The sequence below is a fragment of the Mandrillus leucophaeus genome, unplaced genomic scaffold, assembly GCF_000951045.1.
Source record: "Mandrillus leucophaeus isolate KB7577 unplaced genomic scaffold, Mleu.le_1.0 Scaffold532, whole genome shotgun sequence".
Taxonomy (NCBI): Eukaryota; Metazoa; Chordata; class Mammalia; order Primates; family Cercopithecidae; genus Mandrillus; species Mandrillus leucophaeus.
The window spans coordinates 1,216,209-1,239,714 of NW_012105720.1; the positions used below are offsets into that span (position 1 = coordinate 1,216,209).

The window sequence follows — 23,506 nt, forward strand, 5'->3', positions numbered from 1 at the left end:
AGTGCAGTGGCATGATCTTGGCTCACTGCAACTTCCACCTCCTGGGTTCAAGTGATTCTTCTGCCTCAGCCTCCCGAGTAGCTGGGCTTACAGGTGCACACCACCATGCCTGGCTAATTTTTGTATTTTTTTTTTTTTAGTAGAGACAGGGGTTTCACCATGTTGGCCAGGGTGGTCTCAAACTCCTGACCTCAAGTGATCTGCCTGCCTTAGCCTCCCAAAGTGCTGGGATTTCAGGTGTGAGCCACTACGCTCCACCAAAAAGCAGAATTTTAAAAACAAAAAAGTTGTCATGTCTTTAAAAAATAATTTTATCTTTTCAAGTTCTATTCCATTAGATTAACTGTCTCCATGAGACATCTGTTTCATAATTAACTCTTACAATTTATTTCTTAATTTCAGTTAGCATTTCATTCATAATAATCTCCAGACACAGCCATTTTCAAAAATGCTTTTCCCTTTGGTAAAAACCAACACACCCCCATGACGATTGCAGCTCTGTAGGTCCTCCGTCCCATCACCCAACTTGGCAAGAATCCTGGGGATGAACACAGAAACTCATACCATGATGGGAGAGAGGACTGCTCTGCAGTTTTCAGGCTGGCATCTTAGCAGCCCATTTTTTGGACTGTTTGAGAGCAGTTGCCATAAAGGGAATTTACTCTTTTCATAAAGTCCATCAGAGCACCAGGGGTATGAAGTCTTCCACAGAAATGCAAAATACAGAGCTAACCACCAACCGCGAAGCAGAGGAAGTGCAGTCATGTGCTCAGGCTCTAGGTCTCCATGGAGACACCCTTCTGTCTACATCCTTATTTATCATCTGGGTCTCTAGTCACTTTGTAACCACAAGAGAAAGAAAGAGCCATGGATTCAACTTGTACTGGCTGCAGAGACAACCACATATACTTTTATGTACTCCTTGGCTCACACTGTGAGCAGCACTATCCACTGCTACCACAAAGTGAGACTAGGAAATCTGAGAAAAGAAGGAGACTTACATTTGCCTGCTTGAAAATTGAAAGGCCCTCCATCATCCTTGTCTAGAAAGACTAAGATTCTCTCCCTCGTTGCTCCGGTTGCCAGGACTGCCCTCATCCTTTACAGCCCCTCCAACCCTCCAGGGCAGAAACTCCCATGCCCGACACAAGCGCATGCCAGACTTCTTAGGGGATTCTTTTTTTTTCTTTTTGAGATGGAGTCTTGCTCTGTAGCCCAGGCTGGAGTGCAGTGTCACCATCTCGGCTCACTGCAACCTCTGCCTCCTGAGTTCAAGCGATCTTCCTGCCTCCCGAGTAGCTGGGACTACAGGTGTATGCCACCACGCTCGGGTAATTTTTGTAGTTTTAGTAGAGACGGGTTTCACCATGTTAGCCAGGCTGGTCTCAGACTCCTGACCTCAGGCAATCCGTCCACCTTGGTGCCTCCTAAAGTGCTGTGAGCCACCGTGCACAGCCAGGATTCATGTTTTAAGTAAGAAGGACATCTAGCCATTTTTCTCCCACGTGTACAATGTAAATTTTTTTTTTTTTAATTTTAAGTTCAGGGGCACTTGTGCAGGTTTGTTATACAGGTAAACTGTGTCACTGGGGGTTTGTTTTACAGATTATTTGGTCACCCAGGTATTAAGCCTAGTACTCATTGGTTATTTTTCCTAATCCTCTCCCTCCTCCAACCCTCCACCCTCCATTAGGCCCCAGTGAGTGTTATTCCTCTCTATGTGCCCTTGTGTTCTCATTATTTAGCTCCTGCTTGTGAGAAGATGTAGTATTTGGTTTTCTATTCCCGTGTTAGTCTGCTAAGGATAATGACCTCTAGCTTCATCCATGTTGCTGCAAAGGACATGATCTCATTCTTTTTTATGGCTGCATAGTATTCCATGGTATATATGTACCATATTTTCTTTACCCAGTCTACATTGATGGGCATTTTGGTTGATTCTGTGTCTTTGCAATGTGAATAGAGCTGCAATGAAGATACACATGCATGTGTCTTATAATAGAATGATTTATATTCCCTTGGGCATATACCCAGTAACGAGATTGCTGGGTTGAATGGTATTTCTGTTTTTAGGTCTTTGAGGAATTGCCACACTGTCTTCCACAATGGTTGAACTAATTTATACTCCCACCAACAGTGTACAAGCATTCCCTTTTCTCTGCAACCTTACCAGCATCTGTTTTTTTTTGTACAATGTCACATTTTAAACGTTAAACATCATTTCACTCATAGGAAAAAGAAATACACTGGAGCTGACTAGCTTGAGACAGACCAGCTCTTCAGTTGTGCAACTTACACCTATCAAAAATAGCAGAAAAGCGGCTTCAGTGTTTCTGTTCTGATAGTAGGAGAAAAGGACTTGATAATATAAAAGAATCTCTTTAGGCCAGAACCAATTTTACAGATCTTTTTTTACATCTAAGTAATGCCCCACATTTCATTAAGGGTGATGACAATGTTGTCAGTGAAGAAGTTGCTTCTCATGTAACTATACTGTCATGCAATTAAGTTCTTTTATTTTTTTCCCGCCAAATGTACTTTTTTTCTTTGTGGAGCCAATGTTAATAGTTAAAGTAATACAGTGGCTTACAAAAGAGTCAGGATAAAAAGTTTAAAAAGAACAAAGTGGCCGGGCGCAGTGGCTCAAGCCTGTAATCCCAGCACTTTGGGAGGCCGAGACGGGTGGATCACAAGGTCAGGAGATCGAGACCATCCTGGCTAACACAGTGAAACACTGTCTCTACTAAAAAAATACAAAAAACTAGCCGGGCGAGGTGGCGGGCACCTGTAGTCCCAGCTACTCGGGAGGCTGAGGCAGGAGAATGGCGTAAACCCGGGAGGTGGAGCTTGCAGTGAGCTGGGATCCGGCCACTGCACCTCCAGCCTGGGCGAAGAGCGAGACTCCATCTCGGAAAAAAAAAAAAAAAAAGAACAAAGTAAACACAGTATTCCTAAGACTTTCATATACATTATCTTACAATTGTCAAAATACTCTGAACATTGTTACTCCTACCTTAGACGGATGGATCTAGGGTCTTGCTTAGGATGATGATGATGTAACTAGTGTGTCACAGGGCTTAGATCTGTGCTCATGCCTGTTAGCTGGGTTACATAAGGTGACTGCAGCTCTGAAGCAGAAAAGCCAAGTAACTCTTCTCATCAGACCCCAAAAGATGGGGCTTGTTGCAGAGAGGTTATGAAAAGAGGCTGCTTGCTCAACGTGCCTAAGACCATCTTCATTTGTGCTGTTTTATAATCTGGGTAAAACTAGGAATGTAGAAGCAAACTTAGGTCATAGTGAAGACAGGAAGAAAGGACAGTGCCTGTTACCCAACTGTGTGTATGCAACAATAATGAACAACAACACCATTTACAATGAGTTAGCACATGAACTTCCTGAGGCTCCAGGGGGAAGTAGAAATGCAAATCCAGCCTGACCCTCAAGATTCTTCAGCAACCCTTCGGTGTTACTTCTCGCTCAACCCAACCTAATATACCACCTCCTCCTGGCCTGTTACAGATGAGAAAATCAAGGCTCAAAGATGAAGTGATCTCTAAGGTCTCAGAGTTAGCTGGTGGCAGAGGTGGGACTAGAACCTAGGTCTGCTAACTCCTACCCCTGCCCTCTTTCCAATATGCAAACATCCTGCCTGATATGTATTACAGATGATGGTGACAGAAATCACAATGGCAGCTATCACTGACTGGATGCTTACTCATGGCCAGAGACAGTATTAAGTATTTTTCATGAATGATTTCAGATAATCCTCAGAATTTCAAATCCACCAGGTAGATGAGGAAACAGAGGCTCAGAAAGATCATGCAACTTCACCAAGACCCCGCTGCAGGTAAGTAACAGAGGTGGGACTCAGCCTAGGTCTCTCTGAAGCTAAAGGTCCAGGTCTATATCAAATTACTTGTCTCTGCCCATCAGGTTTGGTGAAGATTACAGTGATTAAATAAGAACAGTTGACATATCTGCTTATTGTGACACTTTATTCCATATACTTTAGTGGCTTTACAGAAATAGATTTCAACAAAAAGGTGACCATTGATCTGCTGTTTCCTTCTTCAATGCAAATTCTTAAGAGTTTCTCACAGAAGAGTAAAAAGTCTTATTCAGATAGTCTAAATCTGTTGATTTATGTGTTGAAGGGGAGAAAACTCATTATCCAAGCATAAATAAAATGAGCTAGTTCTTCAAAGAATGAAATCAAATAATGAATTCCCAGATTTGGAAATCAAATATGCCAGGTACTACTTAGATGTCTGGATGCAGAGCCTGTTCAGACTGTGATGCATGTGTGGCAGCCGAGGAGGCTCAGGCAAGCACTTGAGCCGTCATTATTTATCACTCTCTCCATTTGTATTTTCAGCACCCCCTTTTCTCATCTGTTGATGCTAACAATACAGTTCTTAAGAACTGGCATCTTTCCATTGCTAAGAAGAAAGCTTTGATAACAGATTGCTCAGTTGCTTGTACTTAAAGAAACAGATGACATCTTGGGGTACCTAACATCACCTTATTATAATATAAATAGTATCTCCTAATATCACTAATAAAACAGGTTTCTCAAAGTCATCTATACTTAAACTTAGGATAACATCTTGGAGTACCCAACATCATTTAATCTCTCTAGACTATAGTTGTATTATTAGTAAAGTTAGAGGCAATTTCAGCTCCTTTTTACCTCAAAAATGCTACAGTATTACTACTCATTGGATAAAGGAATTCTAAAACAAATTTTCTTCCATTCCTCTTTTGTTCATCTGCTCCTTTTCCGTTGCTCCAGCTCCAATTATCTCCACTCAATCTCAAACATTTTTTGTCTTCACAAATACTATCTTACTAGTCCTTGCTTTTCTTTCCCATGTCAGATGGGTAATGTGCAGATGTTGTAATAAGGTTTGAGGGTGGCACATCTCACATATGCGCATGAACACCCAATTATCACACTTACAAACTGCAAAAGGATCAGTCTTTTGCTTTTATTAGCAGCAGCAGCAAAGCATTTTTTTCTATTCTAAGGAAATATGTGATCTTACTATGAATGAGAATACAATGCAGAGAGTACGGAATTAAGACATGTATGAGACAGGCTAAAGAGATCTAGAGCACATCCACATTATTTAATATTCTTTAGAAACTACAATGGTAATTTTTACTGAAGGGATTCTAAATAGTTGTAAAGTTAAAACTGAAGCTTCTGGAAACACCTAGATTAGAGCCACAATCATAAGCCACAAGCATGATAGCCAACGTCGCTTTACTGATGCTAACAAATGCTTTGCTTTTGTTGTGTTTTGTATTTTAAGATATGGATGTATATATTTTAAGTGTGACCAGAGAGATCTTTTTTCCTTTCATTTAGAAAGGTTATCAGGGAGAAATTCATTCTAGGAGCTCTTCCAGTCTCCTAAACTTGTAATATAATAGCAGTAATTAATCAATATATACATAAATGAATGTCTCCACCAAACATTGTGACAGTAAAGAAATGTTATTTTATATTTTACCTGGGAAGAGCAGTGATTTTCCCCCATTTCTCCACACAGAATCTTCTTGGGCCGTTACTCCCTCGGAGAGAAGCAAATCCTTCGTAGGGAATGCTGGATGTGCCTGTAACAAACTGTCAACCCAAGAAAACAGAAGGAGAAGGTGAAGCCAGAGACCAACAGTCAGGAAAGGCATCACATCATTCACCGGCAGAGCTCCTGAGGAAGAGCAGGCAGGAAAGTTCTGAAGACAAAACTTCACAGGTGTGGAATAATCACAACACAATTCTGACACAGAGCCAGAAGAGAATACTAAGAAAGAGAATATTGTGCATGATAAAGGAAAAGGAGATGTGGACGGTTTGTAGAAAATAAAGCACCTGATGCAGCTGACCAGCTCAGAAGCTCAAACCAGGCACATTTCCTACTATAGATGAATAAAGTGGGCATATCAATTAACCTGAGTCTACTTAGTATCAGTCCCTGATCAATGTCAGGTGAATTTAAAAAAGAGAATGTCTGGGCCTGCAATTTTGAGGCCCAGACCCTTAATCCAAAGGAGCTAAGATCCGAAGGAGCTAAGAGTACTTGTAAGGCTCTGCCTGAGCATCCAGAGGCCTCCTTGTGTCTTGCAACCAACCAGTAATTGTCCTGGATGACCATAAACACCACACACACACACACACAGACACACACACACACAGACACACACACACACACACAAGTTAGTTTACCCAATGTTCTTGAATGTCACTGTTTTCTCAAATTTGTGGAAAGTTAGATGAAAGAGAAGAAAGGACTGTTAATCAACTAACTGTATCCCTTTTTAAAGAATTGAAGATCATTTCTTTCTGCTGCTAGGGACGCTGGCCTGTACTTTGGGTACCCTGGGTGCTTCTTGCTGAAGGGACCAAACTGTCCTGAAGGCAGATGTTGTTACTGGGATTCTTGGACTGGACTTGACACTTCCCCAAACTCTCATGAAATGCTTTAACCTGGCTAGGGATGTTCTGATTAGCCATGGAGTCACATAACCATGCTATCAGGAGTCTGGAAATGGTGTATCCCATATTTCCAGATAGCCACGGTATGTATTCATGGAGAATACTTAGCAGTTATTAAAAACACATACTTCCAACAATAATCATATCGATACATTCAAAAGATTAAATAATGGCATCTCACCTGTAACAACCTTAGTCGTTGTTCATTGTTGAATCTCTCCACTGCAGCCCAGAACCACCGAATTACAATATGATTGTCATGGTATCCTATCAAACCAATCACAAAAGCCCATGTTACTTTGACTCTTCTATATTAAGCCACCAAGATATGTGACAGGAAAAGTCCCCAGACATAAATCATCCTCTTGGATTCTTTCAAAGTTATCTATAATTGGCCTGGTGTGGTGGCTCACGTCTGTAATCCCAGCACTTTGGGAGGCCGAGGAAGGCGGATCACGAGGTCAGGAGATCGAGACCATCCCCATCTTGGCTAACACGATGAAACCCCGTCCCTACTTAAAAAATACAAAAAATTAGCCAGGCGTGGTGGCGGACGCCTATAGTCCCAGCTACTCGGGAGGTTGAGGCAGGAGAATGGCGAGAACCCAGGAGGCGGAGCTTGCAGTAAGGCGAGATTGCACCACTGCACTCCAGCCTGGGCGACAGAGCAAGACTCCCTCTCAAAAAACAAAACGAAAAGAAAAACAAAAGTTGTCTCTAACTTTAAGACTAACGAATAACACTGTATATATGATCATACTAGTGTCAAAAGTTAAACCAAACAACACTAAGTGAAACCAAGAGGTCTCTGTTTTCATTTAGTGGTCACTAAGTGAAACTGGTAAAGAGAAGAACAACAAATGAGTTATTTTAACCATATCATTTCTGTAAAATACAACAGTTGTTACTGGAAATACTTAACTCTTTCGGTCATTCACATAAGAAATAATTTTCAAATACCTCCATGCCAAGCACTGTACTAAGGTTGGGGGCATAATGGCAAAGAAAACAGACCCTTCCAGGGTTTCTGGCAGAGGGGAGACACATTAATCAAATAATTCATACAAACAAGTACATAACTGCAAGCTCTCTTAAAAGCTATATATAATATTCATATTTTAAAATCAAACTAGTTTCACATTGATTTACTAATAAAAAGGGAAAAGTGACCTTTAGTTTTTTTGTTTGTTTGTTTGTTTTTTTTTTTTGAGACGGAGTCTTGCTCTGTCACCCAGGCTGGAGTGGTGCAGTGGCCAGATCTCGGCTCACTGCAAGCTCCCCTTCCCAGGTTCACGCCATTCTCCTGCCTCAGCCTCCCGAGTAGCTGGGACTACAGGCGCCCGCCACCTCGCCCTGCTAATTTTTTGTATTTTTTTTTTTAGTAGAGACGGGGTTTCACCGTGTTAGCCAGGATGGTCTCGATCTCCTGACCTCGTGATCCGCCCGTCTCGGCCTCCCAAAGTGCTGGGATTACAGGCTTGAGCCACTGCGCCCGGCCGACCTTTAGTTTCTTAAATAAATCCTAAATAATCACCAACTTAATTTTACTTTTATTCCATACTTCAGTAGAATTTAAGAAAATGTCAAAGGAATCACCTCATGGGCAGTGGTGGTGGATTCCAAAAACCTTTCAGTGAAAAAAAAATTAAATTTAGAGAAAAAGCTAACAAGGATTTAGTGATTCAAACCAATGAATAGACAGAGTTAATGGGTACTGAGTTAGTAGTCCAGAACAGAAGAAGTAGTCCAGGGTAGAAATTATTTTAATCCAAATTTTTCCTCCCATTTCAGTAGTTGTAGGATTTGGGAGGAATCTCACCTTACTGTTTACCATTTCAGTGATGTTTAGTCCCCTTTGGAGAAAAAAAGGATCGAAGGGAAGGGTGATCAAAACTGGACTGGACATGGGGACACATGGGCCATGCCCAGAGTTTGGTGAAGACTAGCAACTTGGTACTGAGCAAATAGTTTCTCATCTACAAAAGAAATGCACTGGCTCTTTGTAGCTTTAAAGTTTTTTGACCTTATGAATTAGCCCTTTTCTGCTTCCCTTTTGCTATTTGTGCCAAACCTTTTGGAGGAGGAAGAGTGAATGTGTCTCATCATATTCTCTCCTAGCAGCTGGTGTGTGAACATATGGCAGGTGGCAGCCACAGAGCTGCTTCTTTACTCAGTGCCAAGTAGCTGGGTGAGCAAACATGGCAGCTGAGGGTCTCAGAATTTTTCTGCCCCCTCCCAAAGATTTCATTTTATAAGATTTACAATAACCATATAAATAGGTCCTTGATTAATCAGATTTAGTGAATAAGATTGTATACCATGGAAAAACCAAAACGGTTGATTCTATTAATGCATTGCTATTAGAATCTCCTGGGTCCAGGCGCGGTGGCTTAAGCATGTAATCCCAGCACTTTGGGAGGCCGAGCCAGGTCATCGCTTGAGGCCAGGAATTCGAGACCAGCCTGGCCAACATGGTGAAACCCATCTCTACTAAAAATATAAAAATCAGCCAGGTATGGTGGCACACGCCCTCTGTCTTAGAAAAAAAAAAAAAAAGGAATCATCTCCTGGAAGGAAGGAATGAGCTAATAATATTTATGGTAAAATATAACTTATGCAGCATGTCAGAGAAATAGTGCTCTCAGTAGAAATCGATGGGTTAACAAAGCTATAATAACCAAAGAGATTATACATGGGGCCAATTGGAAAAGACTTATTTCAGCAATTGGATTTCAGAAATAGCAGCAATGGAAACTGCAATTAAATACAGCCTTTCAGATTAAATGTGTAAGCAAGGCCAGCCTGCGGTGCAGGGATGAGCTGGAAAAGGCAAGCACAGGCATAACCAAAAGCAATTTAGCAAATGTTAAGGCATTTTTTTACTCCAAACTTTTAAAACTACTTTTTTAAAAAAAAATCTCTGCTTCAACTTAGAGATAACTAGAGAACTGTTCAGCTCTCAATTTACTCTGCTAAGTGATGAATTCAGTGATATGAAGTTTGTAGTTTTCATTCTCCAAGTTCAGAACCACTTCTAATCTCTTACACTTAGAGTTAAAAAAGAAAACCCAAACCAGAAAATAACTGGTATTTGTCCTGAATTTCTGAAGGCTTTCTAACATGGTGATAAATTTCAGAACATGTATTCTTTGCTTAAAATTATTTAATAAAACCTTAACTCTGGGTTACCATCAGGTCCCTTGCAAAGTATTAGTTTAACACTCAAATTTCAATGGGTTTGGTCCCGGTTATGAATCGATAATTTGTACTAATCTGCAGAAAGGTCACTTTTAAAGCTTTCCATTTTGTGAAGTTTCAGATAGTGCAGTTTCTAACTAACCTTACTACAGTCTTCTTTTCACTTGAAATTCATGCTTGAATTTAGAACTTCTCCAATAATGTCATATTTTGGGAACTGTGTCTTATTCCATTCAAGTATTCTGACTATGAATGATAACTGATAAGGAGCGTAGTGAATGGTGGGAAACCTGTGCTGACTGGGAACCTCAAAGGGTGTGCTTCTTTAAGTTTTAGAAACAAAATGGAATAGGTGGAGTTTGACCAGCTGGATGTTAGCTCCCTGGTGCTTCACTGGCAACACCATGAAGTAATTAATTAGTGTTCTTATGGTCACATTTCTTCACCAACAATGAAGAGTTATGACATCCTTTGATGCTGTGTAAACAGTCCTTCTCCCATCTGACAGATGAGGTAACTAGGAGAAGAAGAGAATGTACCTTGCCCAAGGTCTCAAGAGAGAGCCTGCAATCAGACCTATGATTAGAGTCCAAGTGCTGTTGCCTGTCCTATATTCAGTTGGCAAGCTGAACCAATGCCTTCCTTTAATCTGAAATTTAAAATCTAGCCATCTATAAATCAAATTTCACCTCCTCTATATTCTGTGTTGTTTCTCCAATCACTTAGGTCTATTTCAGCTGTGCCTGCGATGACCAATTCCAGTTCTCTTGCATCAAATACAGATACCAGCCTGGCATCCACCACCTGTGGAATAAAAAGAGTACAAGGCATGGCTTAGGAGCCTGGAGAAATATCAGCTATAATTAAGTCTTAGAAAAAGGGACACATGGAGTTTCAGGAATAATATGTGTGTACCTTGCGCTGGCACTTGAAAACCTGTAAAGCTCCCTACAAATATAAGGCATTCTTTAGTATAAGGTTGATGAGATTTGCCTCGACAGAATTTTTGTTTTATAACTGACTGCTGATTAATCTAGGTCCCGTCCACCTTTAGGAAAATACTTAGTGTTTCTACAGAAAAAGCCACATACAATATGTGCCAACTCATTCTGACCTCAGATATAATTATTTCACATAGCAAGCATGAGATTTGATTACCCGTATCTAAGCATAAGATGGATGGCTTAAATGTTACTAGTGGTCATTAACTCAACAAATGCTACTTGAGTTCAGTCCATAACATTTATTTCAGTGATCTCTCGTAACAGTGAGTTAAGCTTCTTTGGGTGCTCTTGAAACATAAGGGAAAAAATATTGAACTTTTCGCATGGAGAGAGCAACAGTAAATACAGCAGAAATAGTCTACACATGTAAGTACAATAAGATGGATTGTGGCATCATTGATATCAGACTGCAAACTCCTCCTACTGCTGATTGTCTTTACCTCATAGAAGCCACGCACTAAACTCTCTGTTTGTTGTACAACACCCCTCTCAATCCTCCACTTCACCATCCTCTCGATGTACTCCTTCTTGTTCTTCTCTGTAACTGGGATATTGGCACCCCCAGGCTTTAATTCTCGTTCAGTTATCTGAGATTAAAAAATAAAAAGAATGACTATAAAGCAATACTCTTACTGTTATAAGAACATGACTAGCAGTGAGCTGAAATCAGCCAGCTACCTGTCCCCAGCTCTGCCCTAGGCACATCCCACAAGCTGGCAGTGAGGCCCCAGGCACTCATGGAGCACATGCACTCAGGAAAAACTAGGCATTGAGCTGGTGCTTGAAAGCTTTGGTGATTTATATATATATATATTGCTGGTACTACAGGTTAAGTTTTAAAATGCAGACGAATTGGCTTCAGATACCAGCCTGCTACTATTTGAATGTTTGACAAAACCCATTTTCACAAATTTCTCAGAATTGACTATATCTAGAGTAAAGATTTACTTTAAAGAAGCAGAATTACACTCAAGTGAATGTTAAATTGAGAACTTTTTCAAAACACATGGAAATCAGAAAAGCAGCTAAAGATTAATGCCTAAATAAGAATATTACTTACAAACTAGTATATAATTTCTGGAAGAAATGTTTTCCCTACTCTTCCACCCTACTCTTTCCCTACTCTTTCAATTTTTTTTATTGAAAAAAAAAATCAATATATTCTGTTTTTAAGTCTTCCCCAAAACATTGTTTATGTTCCCTTAGCTTCAAAAAAATCAATTTTGGTTCTTTTTTTTTTTCTTTTCTTTTTTGAGATAGGGTCTCACTCTTGTCCCCCAGGCTAGAGTGCAGTGGCATGATCCAGGCTCACTGCAGCCTCAATCTCCCCAGCTCAGGTGACCCTCCCACCTTGGCCTCCTGAGTAGCTGGGACTACAAGTGTGTGCCACCACACCTGGCTAATTTTTGTATTTTTTGTATAGACAGGGTTTCACCATGTTGCCTAGGCTGGTCCTGAACTTCTAGGCTCAACTGATCCTCCTGTCTCGGCCTCCCAAAGTGCTGGGATTATAGGCATGAGCCACTGTGCCCAGCCACCATTCTATAAATGGAATTTTAAAATTCTGTAGTGTGGACTTCAAAAAAATTGCATTCTATATAAGGTAAATTCTCATATTTTAGGGGATATTTCAGTTGGAAATAAAAAGAAGATTGCTTACAACATAAAAGGTTATCACCATCTGTAATTTACAGCATCTTAATCTGCAGCTGACATTAATTCTAACCTTTGTAACTGTGATTATTGTAACTGTGTGTGATCTAGAGTTTAAATCACCCAATAAACCACAAATAAATAAGCATCTGATCTTAGCCATGGAGTTAATTCTTCACTCGTCAATAGCCTTCAGTTACCACACTTAGGCACCAGGTGTGCAGAGACACACACCTGCCCAAATACTTCTTCGTTCACAGTGAACGTGAGGTCTAGGATGTCATGGATATCATTGTCTTTCATCCACTGCAGGCTCTGATGGAACTCTTCATCAAGGTATTCTAGATCACTCAGGTCACATAGACTAAGATGACAAACAGACAGAAACAAATATGTAGGCATGGCTATTAGCAAAAACCCACAGTAATAAGGAAAGAAACTAAGAATTAAAGAGAAGAACAAGAGCCACTACATGGGCAGTGATTTCTGGAATGTTCTTAGTCCAAGTCCAGTAATTAAACCAGTGAAATAATTCAGAAATTTGTTACAAAATTAGAAAGTCCTAAATATATAATATGCCACAGGAATCATTCAGACTGCGTCTTTCTTTATAGACACAGAACTGGAGGTGCAAAGAATGAGTGCCATCTGCGCAGTCATCCATCATCAATGTCAGATCAGGAACTGGCACTCGGTTGACAACTGGGATCCAGTATTCTTGCTGGCTATATTATGCTACCTTAAAATACTGTTATCTTAATTTGAAATAATTTATATATTTCTATAGTATATTTTAACTTTGTTTTTTTGTTGAAAGACATGATTTTTATTTTATTTAATATTTATTTTACTTTATTATTTTATTTGTTTTTTTATTAAAGACATGATTCATGTTCACATACATTCCCTTTTTCTTCATGGTTCTTATTCTGAACACAGTAAGCTACAGAACCTGTCTTCAATCTGTATTTCTCCCCCACATTTTTTAATTGCAGAGAAAGAGTCTACATGAGGTATAGTTACTGTTCCATGGCCCTGTTGTACAGTGGTAGTCATCAGTTTGCCATAGCTGTTTTGAAATTTCACTCCCCTAAGCCCAATTTCAAGGGTCATATTTTTTCAGTTCAATCTGAACATTCATTAGGCATCAAGTATGTACCAGACATCTGAATAGCTACTTGATGAACAGTCACTACCCTCAGGAGCTGATGGGCTAACTGGGGAGCCAGGTACACAAATAGATAAGTTAATACAAAGTGATAAGTGATAACATAAGATTGGTAACATTTAAAATTCATGTACTTTTTAAATGTATGTCACATTTCCATTTAACAAAAGAAGGTAGGGACAGGGATTTAGCTGTCAGAGCACACACGAGGGCAATTTTCTTTGACTGAGAGATTCAGGAAAAGCTTTTTGCAGAAGATGATGCCTACATTAAATCTTTCAGGATGTTTAAAAGCAAGAGAGGTAAAAAGGAATAAATAAAGGAGGAGAAGCGGAAAGAGAAAGGAGAGAGAATAACATGAACAAAATACAAAGGCATGGAAGTGTACAGAGGACTCCAAGCATATCAGCAGTTTGAGAGAGTTAACCTCAAGACAGAATTTCTAGAGAATGAGGCCAGCAAGGCAGCAGGCCTTAATGCCATCCTAAGGAGACTGGTGATTCAGAACTACCAAAAGATTTTAAGACAGGGCATGGCATGATCAGAAGTGAAATGTGAATTATAAACACATAAACTTCCAGCTCCTCTGGAAGTCCCAGTGTGAAGGATTATTTAAAATGGGGTGGGATGAGGGGTCGTTATCATTAGAGGGTAGAGACCAATGAATAGACCCCTACAATAATATGGCCAAAATAAGATAAGGGCTCTAACTGGGGCTGGGCTATTAAGGTTGGAGAGAAGAAGATCAATTTGAAAATCATTTAGGAGGCAAACATGTAGCAATCATAGAATAGTTTTATTGGGGGAGTATAAAGAAGGATATCTAAAATAGGGGTGACAAATGAACTCATGTCAAAAGTAACTATAATTAATTGCCAAGCTGGAGCACTATCCGTTAAAAAGATTTCTAAGACCACAATGAGTTCAGTGGGAAAAAGTACCACAGGTGATTTGTGAACTCTACCCTGGGAATGATGGGGTAGAGTAGAAATGGTGAAGAGTAGAACATGTACTGTGTATTTGTCATCGCTGTTTAAGGGTGACTCCCAATTTCTGACCACAGTGGCCTGAGAATAGTGGCACTATTAACTGTAACGGGGCCTGTGGGAGAAGGTATACTTTTAAGTAGGGAAACTTGATGAGCTTAGTCTTAACCATGTTGATTCTGAAGTCCTTGTAAGACATCCGAGTGGAGTCTGGTGGATTGTTGAGCATGTGAGGCTACACCTTAAGGGAGATCAAGACTGAGAGTACAGATTTGAGAATCAGAGGAGATAAGACAGGCAAAGAAATTCCTCCCCCCCATGAGGGCATACTGAGTGAGAAAAGCAGGGGCCCAATGACAGAAGCTTCAGGTATACCAAGGGTTAAGGGCAAATCAGAAGAGCGGCTCATGAAGAAGACAGAAAAGTTAAAAAAAAGAGCCCGCACAGTACAGTGTCAGAGATGCCAGCTCTGGAGAAAGGACCCAGGAATAAATGGTGGTGGGGGCGGGTAGTACACAGTGTCAGAAGCAGCAGCATGACCCAATAAGATACAGACTAACCAGTATTCTTTAAATGCCTCCACAGGTTTTCTGGTGGGAAAGAAACCAGGCTGAAGTGTGTTGAGAGTGTGAATTTGAGGTAAGTGTAGAGAGTCAGTAGAGACTAGTCTTTCAGGAAGCTTAAATGAGAAGATAAGAGATAAGGCAATGAAATGGGAAGATGCAAAGTGGCCACAAAGAACCAAAGTGACAGAAAATGGCACCTGTTTCCCAGTGCTACAGCTGTGAAGACACTGAAAGACAGAAAGGCAAAAGTCTTTCTACTGACCCTCCCAAGGGCCCACAAGAAGCATTTTGTTTGCTTTCATTTGAGGTCTAGGCTTCCATTTTACAGTAAGCAGGTACGTGGCCTCAGTTAGGGAATGGGCTGGACAGAGCCAAGTGAGAATTCAGTGAGCTCTCATTGCAGATTTGAGCTACTATCCCACAGGCCGTTGCCTTCTGTTCGGCCTTGTAAATGGCTGCTGATTACAGGACAGAAACAATTAGCCCTATATTTTACAATAATCGCAATCTTTCATTAACAACGAAGAAAAAGTTCTGTGAATGCTGAATTTTCATTTTCCATAATAAATTACTAAGGTCATAGAGAAAGTTTAAGAAACATATGGCACTGTCCATCCCTGACAAACAAATAAAAAATAAAACCAAAACAAAAGATAACGAAGATTTGAATGAGGAGTAAGCATTTGAAAATTTGCATCAAGCCAAACACAAAATGTATCTCATAAAGGAGAGGGGGCTGTGAGTCACTAAGACTAACCCACAACTATTCTATTAATAATCTGCATTAACACCACAGGAATTCCAGGGCTGCATTTGAAGTACAATTGTTTTAAAGAAACATGCGCTGCAACAAATGAGAATAGATTTTGGGGGATAGAGCAAAACTAAAACTCTGGGGGCTAAATAGGTCAGAGGCAGGAAAAACACAGTAATCGTATTTGAAATTGTATTACTTTCAGAAATCTAAACCACTATTAGGTTTAATAACAGATTTGAGATTGTGAACAGATAAACAATGACTTTGACAGAATTTTTTCAATAAAGTAAATACTGTATTTTACATGCTAATTACACAAGTGATAAAAATATTCTTACATTCTGAGAAGAGCCTTATAAAAGGGCCGTGTGAAGAAGGCATCCAACAAATACTGGTGTATTAGTGCAAGACCAAGGATCCTACCACTGAATCGGAACCTGTGAAGGAAACGCATGAGATGGCTTACACGTCATGGAGCAGTTTCTAGGTGGTTCCATATGCTTTCTAGAATGCCTTCCAGCTCTAAGCATCTAAATTTTTCCAATATTAATTGCCTACTAGGTCGTGAGAGTTTGTATGCACCATGGGCTGTGTCTTCATCAGGCCAGTGATATAGTTTGTATACTTGTCCCTGCCCAAATGTCATGTTGAATTGCAATCCCCATTGCTGGGGGTGGGGCTTGGTGGGAGGTGTTTGGATCATGGAGGCTGATCCCTTATGGCTTGGTGCTATCTTCGTGATAGTGAGTTCTCATGAAATCTGGTCATATAAAAGTGTGTGGCACCTCCCCCCAACTTTCCCTCTCTCTCTCTCTCTCCTGCTTTTGTCATATGATGTGCCTACTTCCCCTTTGCCTTCCACCATGATTTAAAAAGCTCCCTGAGACCATCCCCAAAGCCCAGTGATTTGGGTGCTATGCTTCCTGTACAGCCTGCAGAATCATAAGCCAATTAAACCTCTTTTCTTTATAAATTATCAGTCTCAGGTATTTCTTTATAGCAATGCAAGAATGGACTAATACAGCCAGTAATTCGTACCTACTTGCTGAAGAATCAGTTTCCCTTATATTTAGAGACCCTGCTCCACCTTCACTCCATGTCAGCAATGTAGCACCCCACATTCATGAATCCCGTGTGAGCATTTCAGTGACATTTCCCCAAACCAATTCCAAGAGATGTTGACAGATGAGACCTCTGGAAGTGGGGAAAATGCTATCCCCTCCTAGTGTGTATGTATGAATATTAGCAGGATTTCTCTAACACAAACTCAGTAGCAATTCTCTTCTGAGGAAAGGCCCAGTCTCAGATCAAGAAAGTTCCTGTATCTATTCTCTATCAAGCCCCATTCCTGATATTTTCACCATTCAAGAATTATGCACATGGACCTTTGGGGGGGTTTCTTCTGGGACATTCTGTTCTCTAAAATGTCAAGGCTCAATTCTATTCTGAATCACTTTGGAAACTTTATTAAACATATTTGTTATGACTGGATTTGCTGCCTGAGATGCAAACTTACTTTCTCTTTCAAAAGGGTTCAAGTTTCTAGCTCTTTGAAAGTCTGATGCCTTCCAAAAGTGTAAATCCATACTGAGTTCGTACTGTAAGTTTGTAATTTTAGTATTAGGCAGCCATTTTAAGAACAATGTCCAGCAGTATGGTTCCTCTTTATTTCCATTTATTTAGCACAACTGTAATAGTCACAGTTAGAAGAAGGACTCCAAATTGCAGCTAAACAGATGTTCAATTTGAAGAGTGAGTCCTAAAAGATAATGCCCTCCACCTACCAATATTAATCTCATGATTCAAATACGCTTTTTCCATGAATCCTGCTCATATTCTTTCCTTTGTTGCTATCAGGGAAAATGAACAGGAACAAGCAAACAGGGGTTATACAAATATTTACAGTCTATAAACACAGAGATTTAAAAAAGATGTAAGGACATTTGGAAAGAGTGCAATTTGGGATTTTCAGCATAAATAATCTTCAGATGGGAATCCTAAATCAGTTTCCTTGATTTTGTGTGAGAAATTAGGAAAGAGGGAGGCAACACCTGGTTACAAACTTCAAATGGCTAATACGGTAAGTGACCACTGCTTGTAATTCCCCACTCCTGCCCTTCTACCGTCAATGCCCCCAGGTCACCCCACCAGCCCCACTGCCCTCTAGAGCACCATCATCGCCACAGTTGAGAGTCAGAGCCCCAGCCAGAGTTCCAGCTGCCCCATCTTCTCCCATGGCAGCCACTTCCCCAAGGGCTGCTCTAGAGGCTGTCTGATCTTTGGATCAGGCCTTCCCCTCCTCACCCCCACCTCAGCTTAGAGCTCATAGGCACCCAAAGGTACAGCGAGGAATACAGGGATCTCACCAGGAACTCATCATCTTTTTCTTGCAATGGGAAATACCTTTTGAATTCTACCCAACTCACTTGAATCGATCTTATGGAACAGATCAATTCCCAGCTATCAACAGATCTAGTCCTAGCTTGGAGACTGACTACATATTTAAATTTGACAATAAAAACAAGAGTCAAGTGAGGTATTTAACTGAAAATATGATTTTGCCCAAGGGAAAAAATGTTTTGATGTGTAAATGTGGGTTCTATAAAAAAACAAATATCATAGAAAATCGCCTGAAGAAGTGTTGGGGAAAAAATACTTACCATTCATGGTGATTGTCTACAAAAGCAGACATAGGACTTATTTGTACTGTGTATGTGTCATTGGCTGAATATTCAAATAAGCCATAATATGGGTTAAAGAGTTCTCTGGATACCAGGAAGAAAAACTCTCTGGAAGGCCCACTGTAATCCAGCCTGTAACAAAAATCCACAAAAAGAATAATCTGTTACTTTTTTCCTAGATATTGGGGACTTTTTCTCCAGAGCTCAAGTTTCCATAGGATGCTCATTACAAATCTAATTGTCCACATGCCAGAGCTGTCCAAAACACACTGAATGATCACAGTTTCTGATCTCATTGTGTCTTGATCCAGATTAGAAAAATGGACATTTATGTGGAACACACCTAAAACCAAGCCACACATCATACAGCAGGCATACAACAGGCAATATTCTAATACATACAATAGGCAATCTGCTAATATTTTGATTATGTAAATATGTATAAAGAGGTAAATCTTTCAAATGTCAGGAGCAAGCTTATACAAAAAGGGAGCACAATGTGAAAGCTTCATTTAAACAGGGTAAAACCAGGGGGAATCAGTTACATATGCTCACAGGACATGGAGTCCTCATGGATGTCTGAAACATTGTTAAATGGGAGAAGAAAGATACTTTCGTGAATTCGAGATAAGACATTACAGATACAAGTCCCCTTAGGGAGATCAGTAGCAAAAAATGGAGTGATAGGGTGCAAATGAAAACTTTAAATGATAAAACACCAAGGAAAACTACAGACAAGAAAAATGAGGGGGCCTAAAGCTTCCTAAGGAAGGCGTTTGGAGAAAGAGGCTGAAACTCTAACACCCGAGCTACAGTATAAATTCTACTTTACTCACAAAGATGTCAGGGTCAAATTGAAGTATAAGAAAAGATTGTGTGAGGTCTGAGGAATGACAAGTAGCCAAAAATGAAGAGAGTAAAAAACGCAAAGTAAGGAGGAGTTTGCAGTAAAGCAATGTGATGTGCTAAATTTAAAATGAAAAATACAAAGTACATCGACCCTATGGATAAAAAGTATACACGTGGGCTCAAAGATAGAGAAGGAATGCTGAAAAGGGAATGAAGGCAACTGAGAAACTGGGGTGGAGGAGGGATTGTGAAAGACTTTTCTTCTCCTTCTTCTTTTCTCTATCTTATTTTTTCTTCTTTTTGAATTTTTTCCTGTGGGTATCATTGCATTTTTTTAATGAAAAAAAATCTGAGTCTTGTTCAGTGATAGGATTGTGTGATGGAGAAAAAAATGGATCCTAGGCCGGGCATGTTGGCTCATGCCTGTAATCACAGCATTTTGGGAAGCCAAAGCGGGAAGATTCATTGAGTCAAGGAGTTTGAGATAAGCCTGGGAAACATAGTGACACAGTGAGACTCCTGTCTCTACAAAAAATAAGAAAAAATTAGCCAGGTGTGGTGGCATGTGCTGGTAGTCCCAGCTACTTGGGAGGTTGAGGCAGGAGCATCTCTTAAGCCCAAGAGTTTAAGGCTGCATGAGCTATGATCACATCACTGCACTCCAGCCCCGGCGATGGAGAAAGAACAGCAGCAACAAAAAGGATACTACAGGCAGAATATAAATAAAAATGGTTTACAGAACAGACTTCAACTATTCATACTACTTTCCCAATTTTTGTTATATCTGAATATATATGTACTATTATTAATTTAATATTTTTCATTAAATCAACTTTAGATCTATTTGCTTTTTAAATAAAACTTTGTCTTACACAATCTTTATAGTTTTGATGTGCTAACTATTGTTTCCCAATATACCTTAAAATGAACACATGAATATTAAAATAAAACACATCAGTCTTTGTAGTAGCTAAAATAATTTAACATATCACCAGTGGTATTACAATCCTCACACCCATACTGTGCTAATAGGAAACTTTTGTGTAAAGAAAAATGCAAACAGCAGACTCCCAGGGCCAGAGAGGCTGTAGGTGACACAATGGACCTGCCCTCTGGGGCGGCTGAATAGAACATGCTCTCAGGTGGCTCCCAGGATCGGTGGGACCATCCTCAGGTTACTCTGAGGACTCCCAAAGCAGTACCCTGGCTGCCTCCTCAGTGCAGGGATGCACAGACTACCTGTCCCTCCTTATGCTGTGACGAAGGCGGCCTTTGTGGCTTCCTCCCATTGACCTACTTCTGGCCTGTGACACCGCCAGGAACAGGTAGAATACTTCTTCCACTTGAACGTTCTTTACACACTTAGAGACTTTCTTTCAACAAAAGTCTGTGTGCTGATTACATATGGGGTACTAATCTAGATCCTAAAGATGTAAAATGTTTTGAAAGTCATTTTCCATCAGAGCTCTAGGTTTAGCACTTTCCGTCTCCTGGTCTCTGCCTCCTTCTCTTCCTTTCCCACTCCTGAGCATGGCCACTTCCTTCAACCTTCTCTCAGGGCAGGGGTGGGAATTCCCTCTCTACCCTGGTGTCAGTAAAGACTTGATGGTAACACTCCAGGTGAGGTCTTCTCAGCATAGAGCTTAGAAAATCCTCGACACTTTTCTCCAGCGATGCTGGTTTCACTTATCCTGCCTTTGGGGCAACCACTTTACTTTGTTGAATTACAAGGTGCTAGTCATCAGCTAAAGCCCCAAACCTTTCATGTATGCTGCTTTAACCCAGGACTCCCCCATCCTGTCTGCATGTAGCTGCATCTTTTAAAAGCCTTAGTACGGCCAGGTGTCATGGCTCATGACTGTAATCCCAGCACTTTGGGAGGCCGAGGCGGGCGGATCACGAGGTCAGGAGATTGAGACCATCCTGACCAACATGGTGAAACTCCGTCTCTACTAAAAATACAAAAAATTAGCCGGGTGTGGTGGCAGACGCCTGTAGTTCCAGCTACTTGGGAGGATGAGGCAGGAGAATGGTGTGAACCCAGGAGGGGGAGCTTGCAGTGAGCCAAGATTGTGCCACTGCACTCCAGCCTGGGCGACACTGTGAGAGACTCCATCTTAAAAAAAAAAATCTAGCTTACAATATCCTAGGGTGTACGCAACCGCAAGGAGTGGGTAGACTACTAAGTGTGAGGCACAGAGTGAGCACCGGTCAGCTATGGTCATTCTCTGTGAGGCTTTCAGACACAATAAAGCATACAATGGATAAGGTCAGAGACAGCTGACACATGAGGCAAATACTTCAGGAGTCAGTTTTCTTACAGACAACTGGTAAAAGTAAAATAGGATTTTGCCTGCTTAAAATTAAGCTGTGGCGTTCAGTTAGAAGTATCAGGGTTTCTTTAAGCTTTAACTCTGAGTATTTTAACAATACTGCACTTACAAAGTGCATTACAATTATCTGTATATGTGCCTGCCTCCCCTATACATACGTACTAGTCTATAACTACACTGGGGGCAGGGACCATGTTTTACTCATTTTTATATCCGTACCTAGCCTGATACACAGTGTGGGCTCAATATATATTGTTGAATCAATGAGTGGAGCTCTTTGATGCTTTCTGAAGAAAATCAACGTTGCTTACATTGTTATTTGGTATCTAGCAGATTTGCACATTTGCCTTTGAGTGGTATATTGATTCAATGACATGAACAGGTTATACCAATCCCTAAAAGATTGCTCAATTTGAAAACATTGTCAGAAATCAACAAGTAAATTATGCTTAGAAAGTTTAATATGTAAAATCTTCTCATGTGGTAAAGTTTGCTAAAACAACAAAGACTGACCTCACTGATTAGTTCCCTTTTTATGATAATAGCTGAATCTGGCTGAAGATGAGATGAATGTTCCCCGAGGAATTAAACTGAAAAGGAAAAGTCTTGTTTTCCCAAGCAAAAACAAAGCTAATAGTTCCTCTAGGAGAAAATGTATCTTCAACTGGTCAAGTTTTTAGCTGCTGACTTTTAACTCTAGAAGCACTGATGGAGTCACCTCTAAAGCCAAAATAGTCTTAAACTTTGATTTGATTATAATCCAAAGCCTAGAACTGCCTATCTGAGAGCAGGTTGTAGATTACAATTTGTAAATAAGCCTGGCTAATTCAGTAAAACATGTCACAGCAGGGTACATCATGCCTTTGCTTCCTGTAATGTCTTAGCAACCTCTTTCATATAAATAGTTAATATGACTCATATCACAAGGATTGTCTGTTACATTCCTGTTTTGCCAGTTAGGTTGGTTCCACAGCTAAAGCCTTGGCACGGAAATGTAAAAACTCTGGACAACGGGTGTGTAGCCGCACAACAGCTGCATCTGAGGGCATTTCCGAATAAGAACAGATGTCTCCAGGGGGTGGCCATGTAGTCTGGAGCCCCAAGTGCTGATAGAGCATTTTAAACATCATCACATGGCTCGGATGGCACTCCACCCAAGTTGTCGGTGGCACCCAAAGTTTGTTAAAATAACAAATTTTATTATCTCATTCTTTATTTTCAACTAAGAATTACTGAAAACTAAGTATTCTAATGAAAGCAGACTATAAAATGAAAGAAGATGATGGTCTTGGGAAGTCACACCATCACTTCCTTCAAGTTGGTTCAGGCACACATGGCTTACACACCTTCTGATTCACTCTGAGATATTTATAGTAGCAAGGAGTTAGTTCTTGAGCCAATTAAGAAAGCCTGGTAGGTGAGTAAGGAAGTTTGATATGATAAACAAAGTCTTACCAGGGGCTACCAAACCAAAGCCTAGATACAGAAGCACCCTTCTTTAGAAAGGTTTGGGTAATTTAGGTTATCCTGCAAATGTCTCTTTTTGGAAGAAAAAAAAGCAAGACTATAAAGTGTACCTTGAAGCTTCACAGATTTCTGAGAAATTAACGACCAAGCTCAGGGCCTCAAACAGCTTCTAGTGAGGATCTGATCAGTCATATGTAAGAACTGGCTGGTTACTTTATAAGCAGAGACTGAAGAAAACTCTTTCAGATCTCATCTTCCCTAGTTGCTTTCATTTGCCTGTCTCAGGGGGTTATAGAAAGCTCAAAAGGAAGATATTACAGGAAGTTCTTAAACTCCCAAACGAA

At 40.3% G+C, this 23,506-nt stretch overlaps 1 protein-coding gene across 2 annotated transcripts in view; it reads right to left on the reverse strand.

Annotated features, from left to right (window-relative positions):
* HECW2 (HECT, C2 and WW domain containing E3 ubiquitin protein ligase 2) overlaps positions 1-23,506 on the reverse strand; it is a 402,520-nt gene that overhangs the window by 11,071 nt on the left and 367,943 nt on the right. For both annotated transcript variants that reach the window (XM_011997186.1, XM_011997187.1), the window contains 7 exons: positions 18,493-18,645; positions 16,171-16,269; positions 12,590-12,719; positions 11,143-11,289; positions 10,388-10,502; positions 6,682-6,767; positions 5,518-5,630 (listed from right to left, as the gene is read on the reverse strand). In XM_011997186.1, the coding sequence (XP_011852576.1) occupies positions 5,518-5,630; positions 6,682-6,767; positions 10,388-10,502; positions 11,143-11,289; positions 12,590-12,719; positions 16,171-16,269; positions 18,493-18,645 (843 nt within the window). The remainder of the gene's footprint in view (positions 1-5,517; positions 5,631-6,681; positions 6,768-10,387; positions 10,503-11,142; positions 11,290-12,589; positions 12,720-16,170; positions 16,270-18,492; positions 18,646-23,506) is intronic.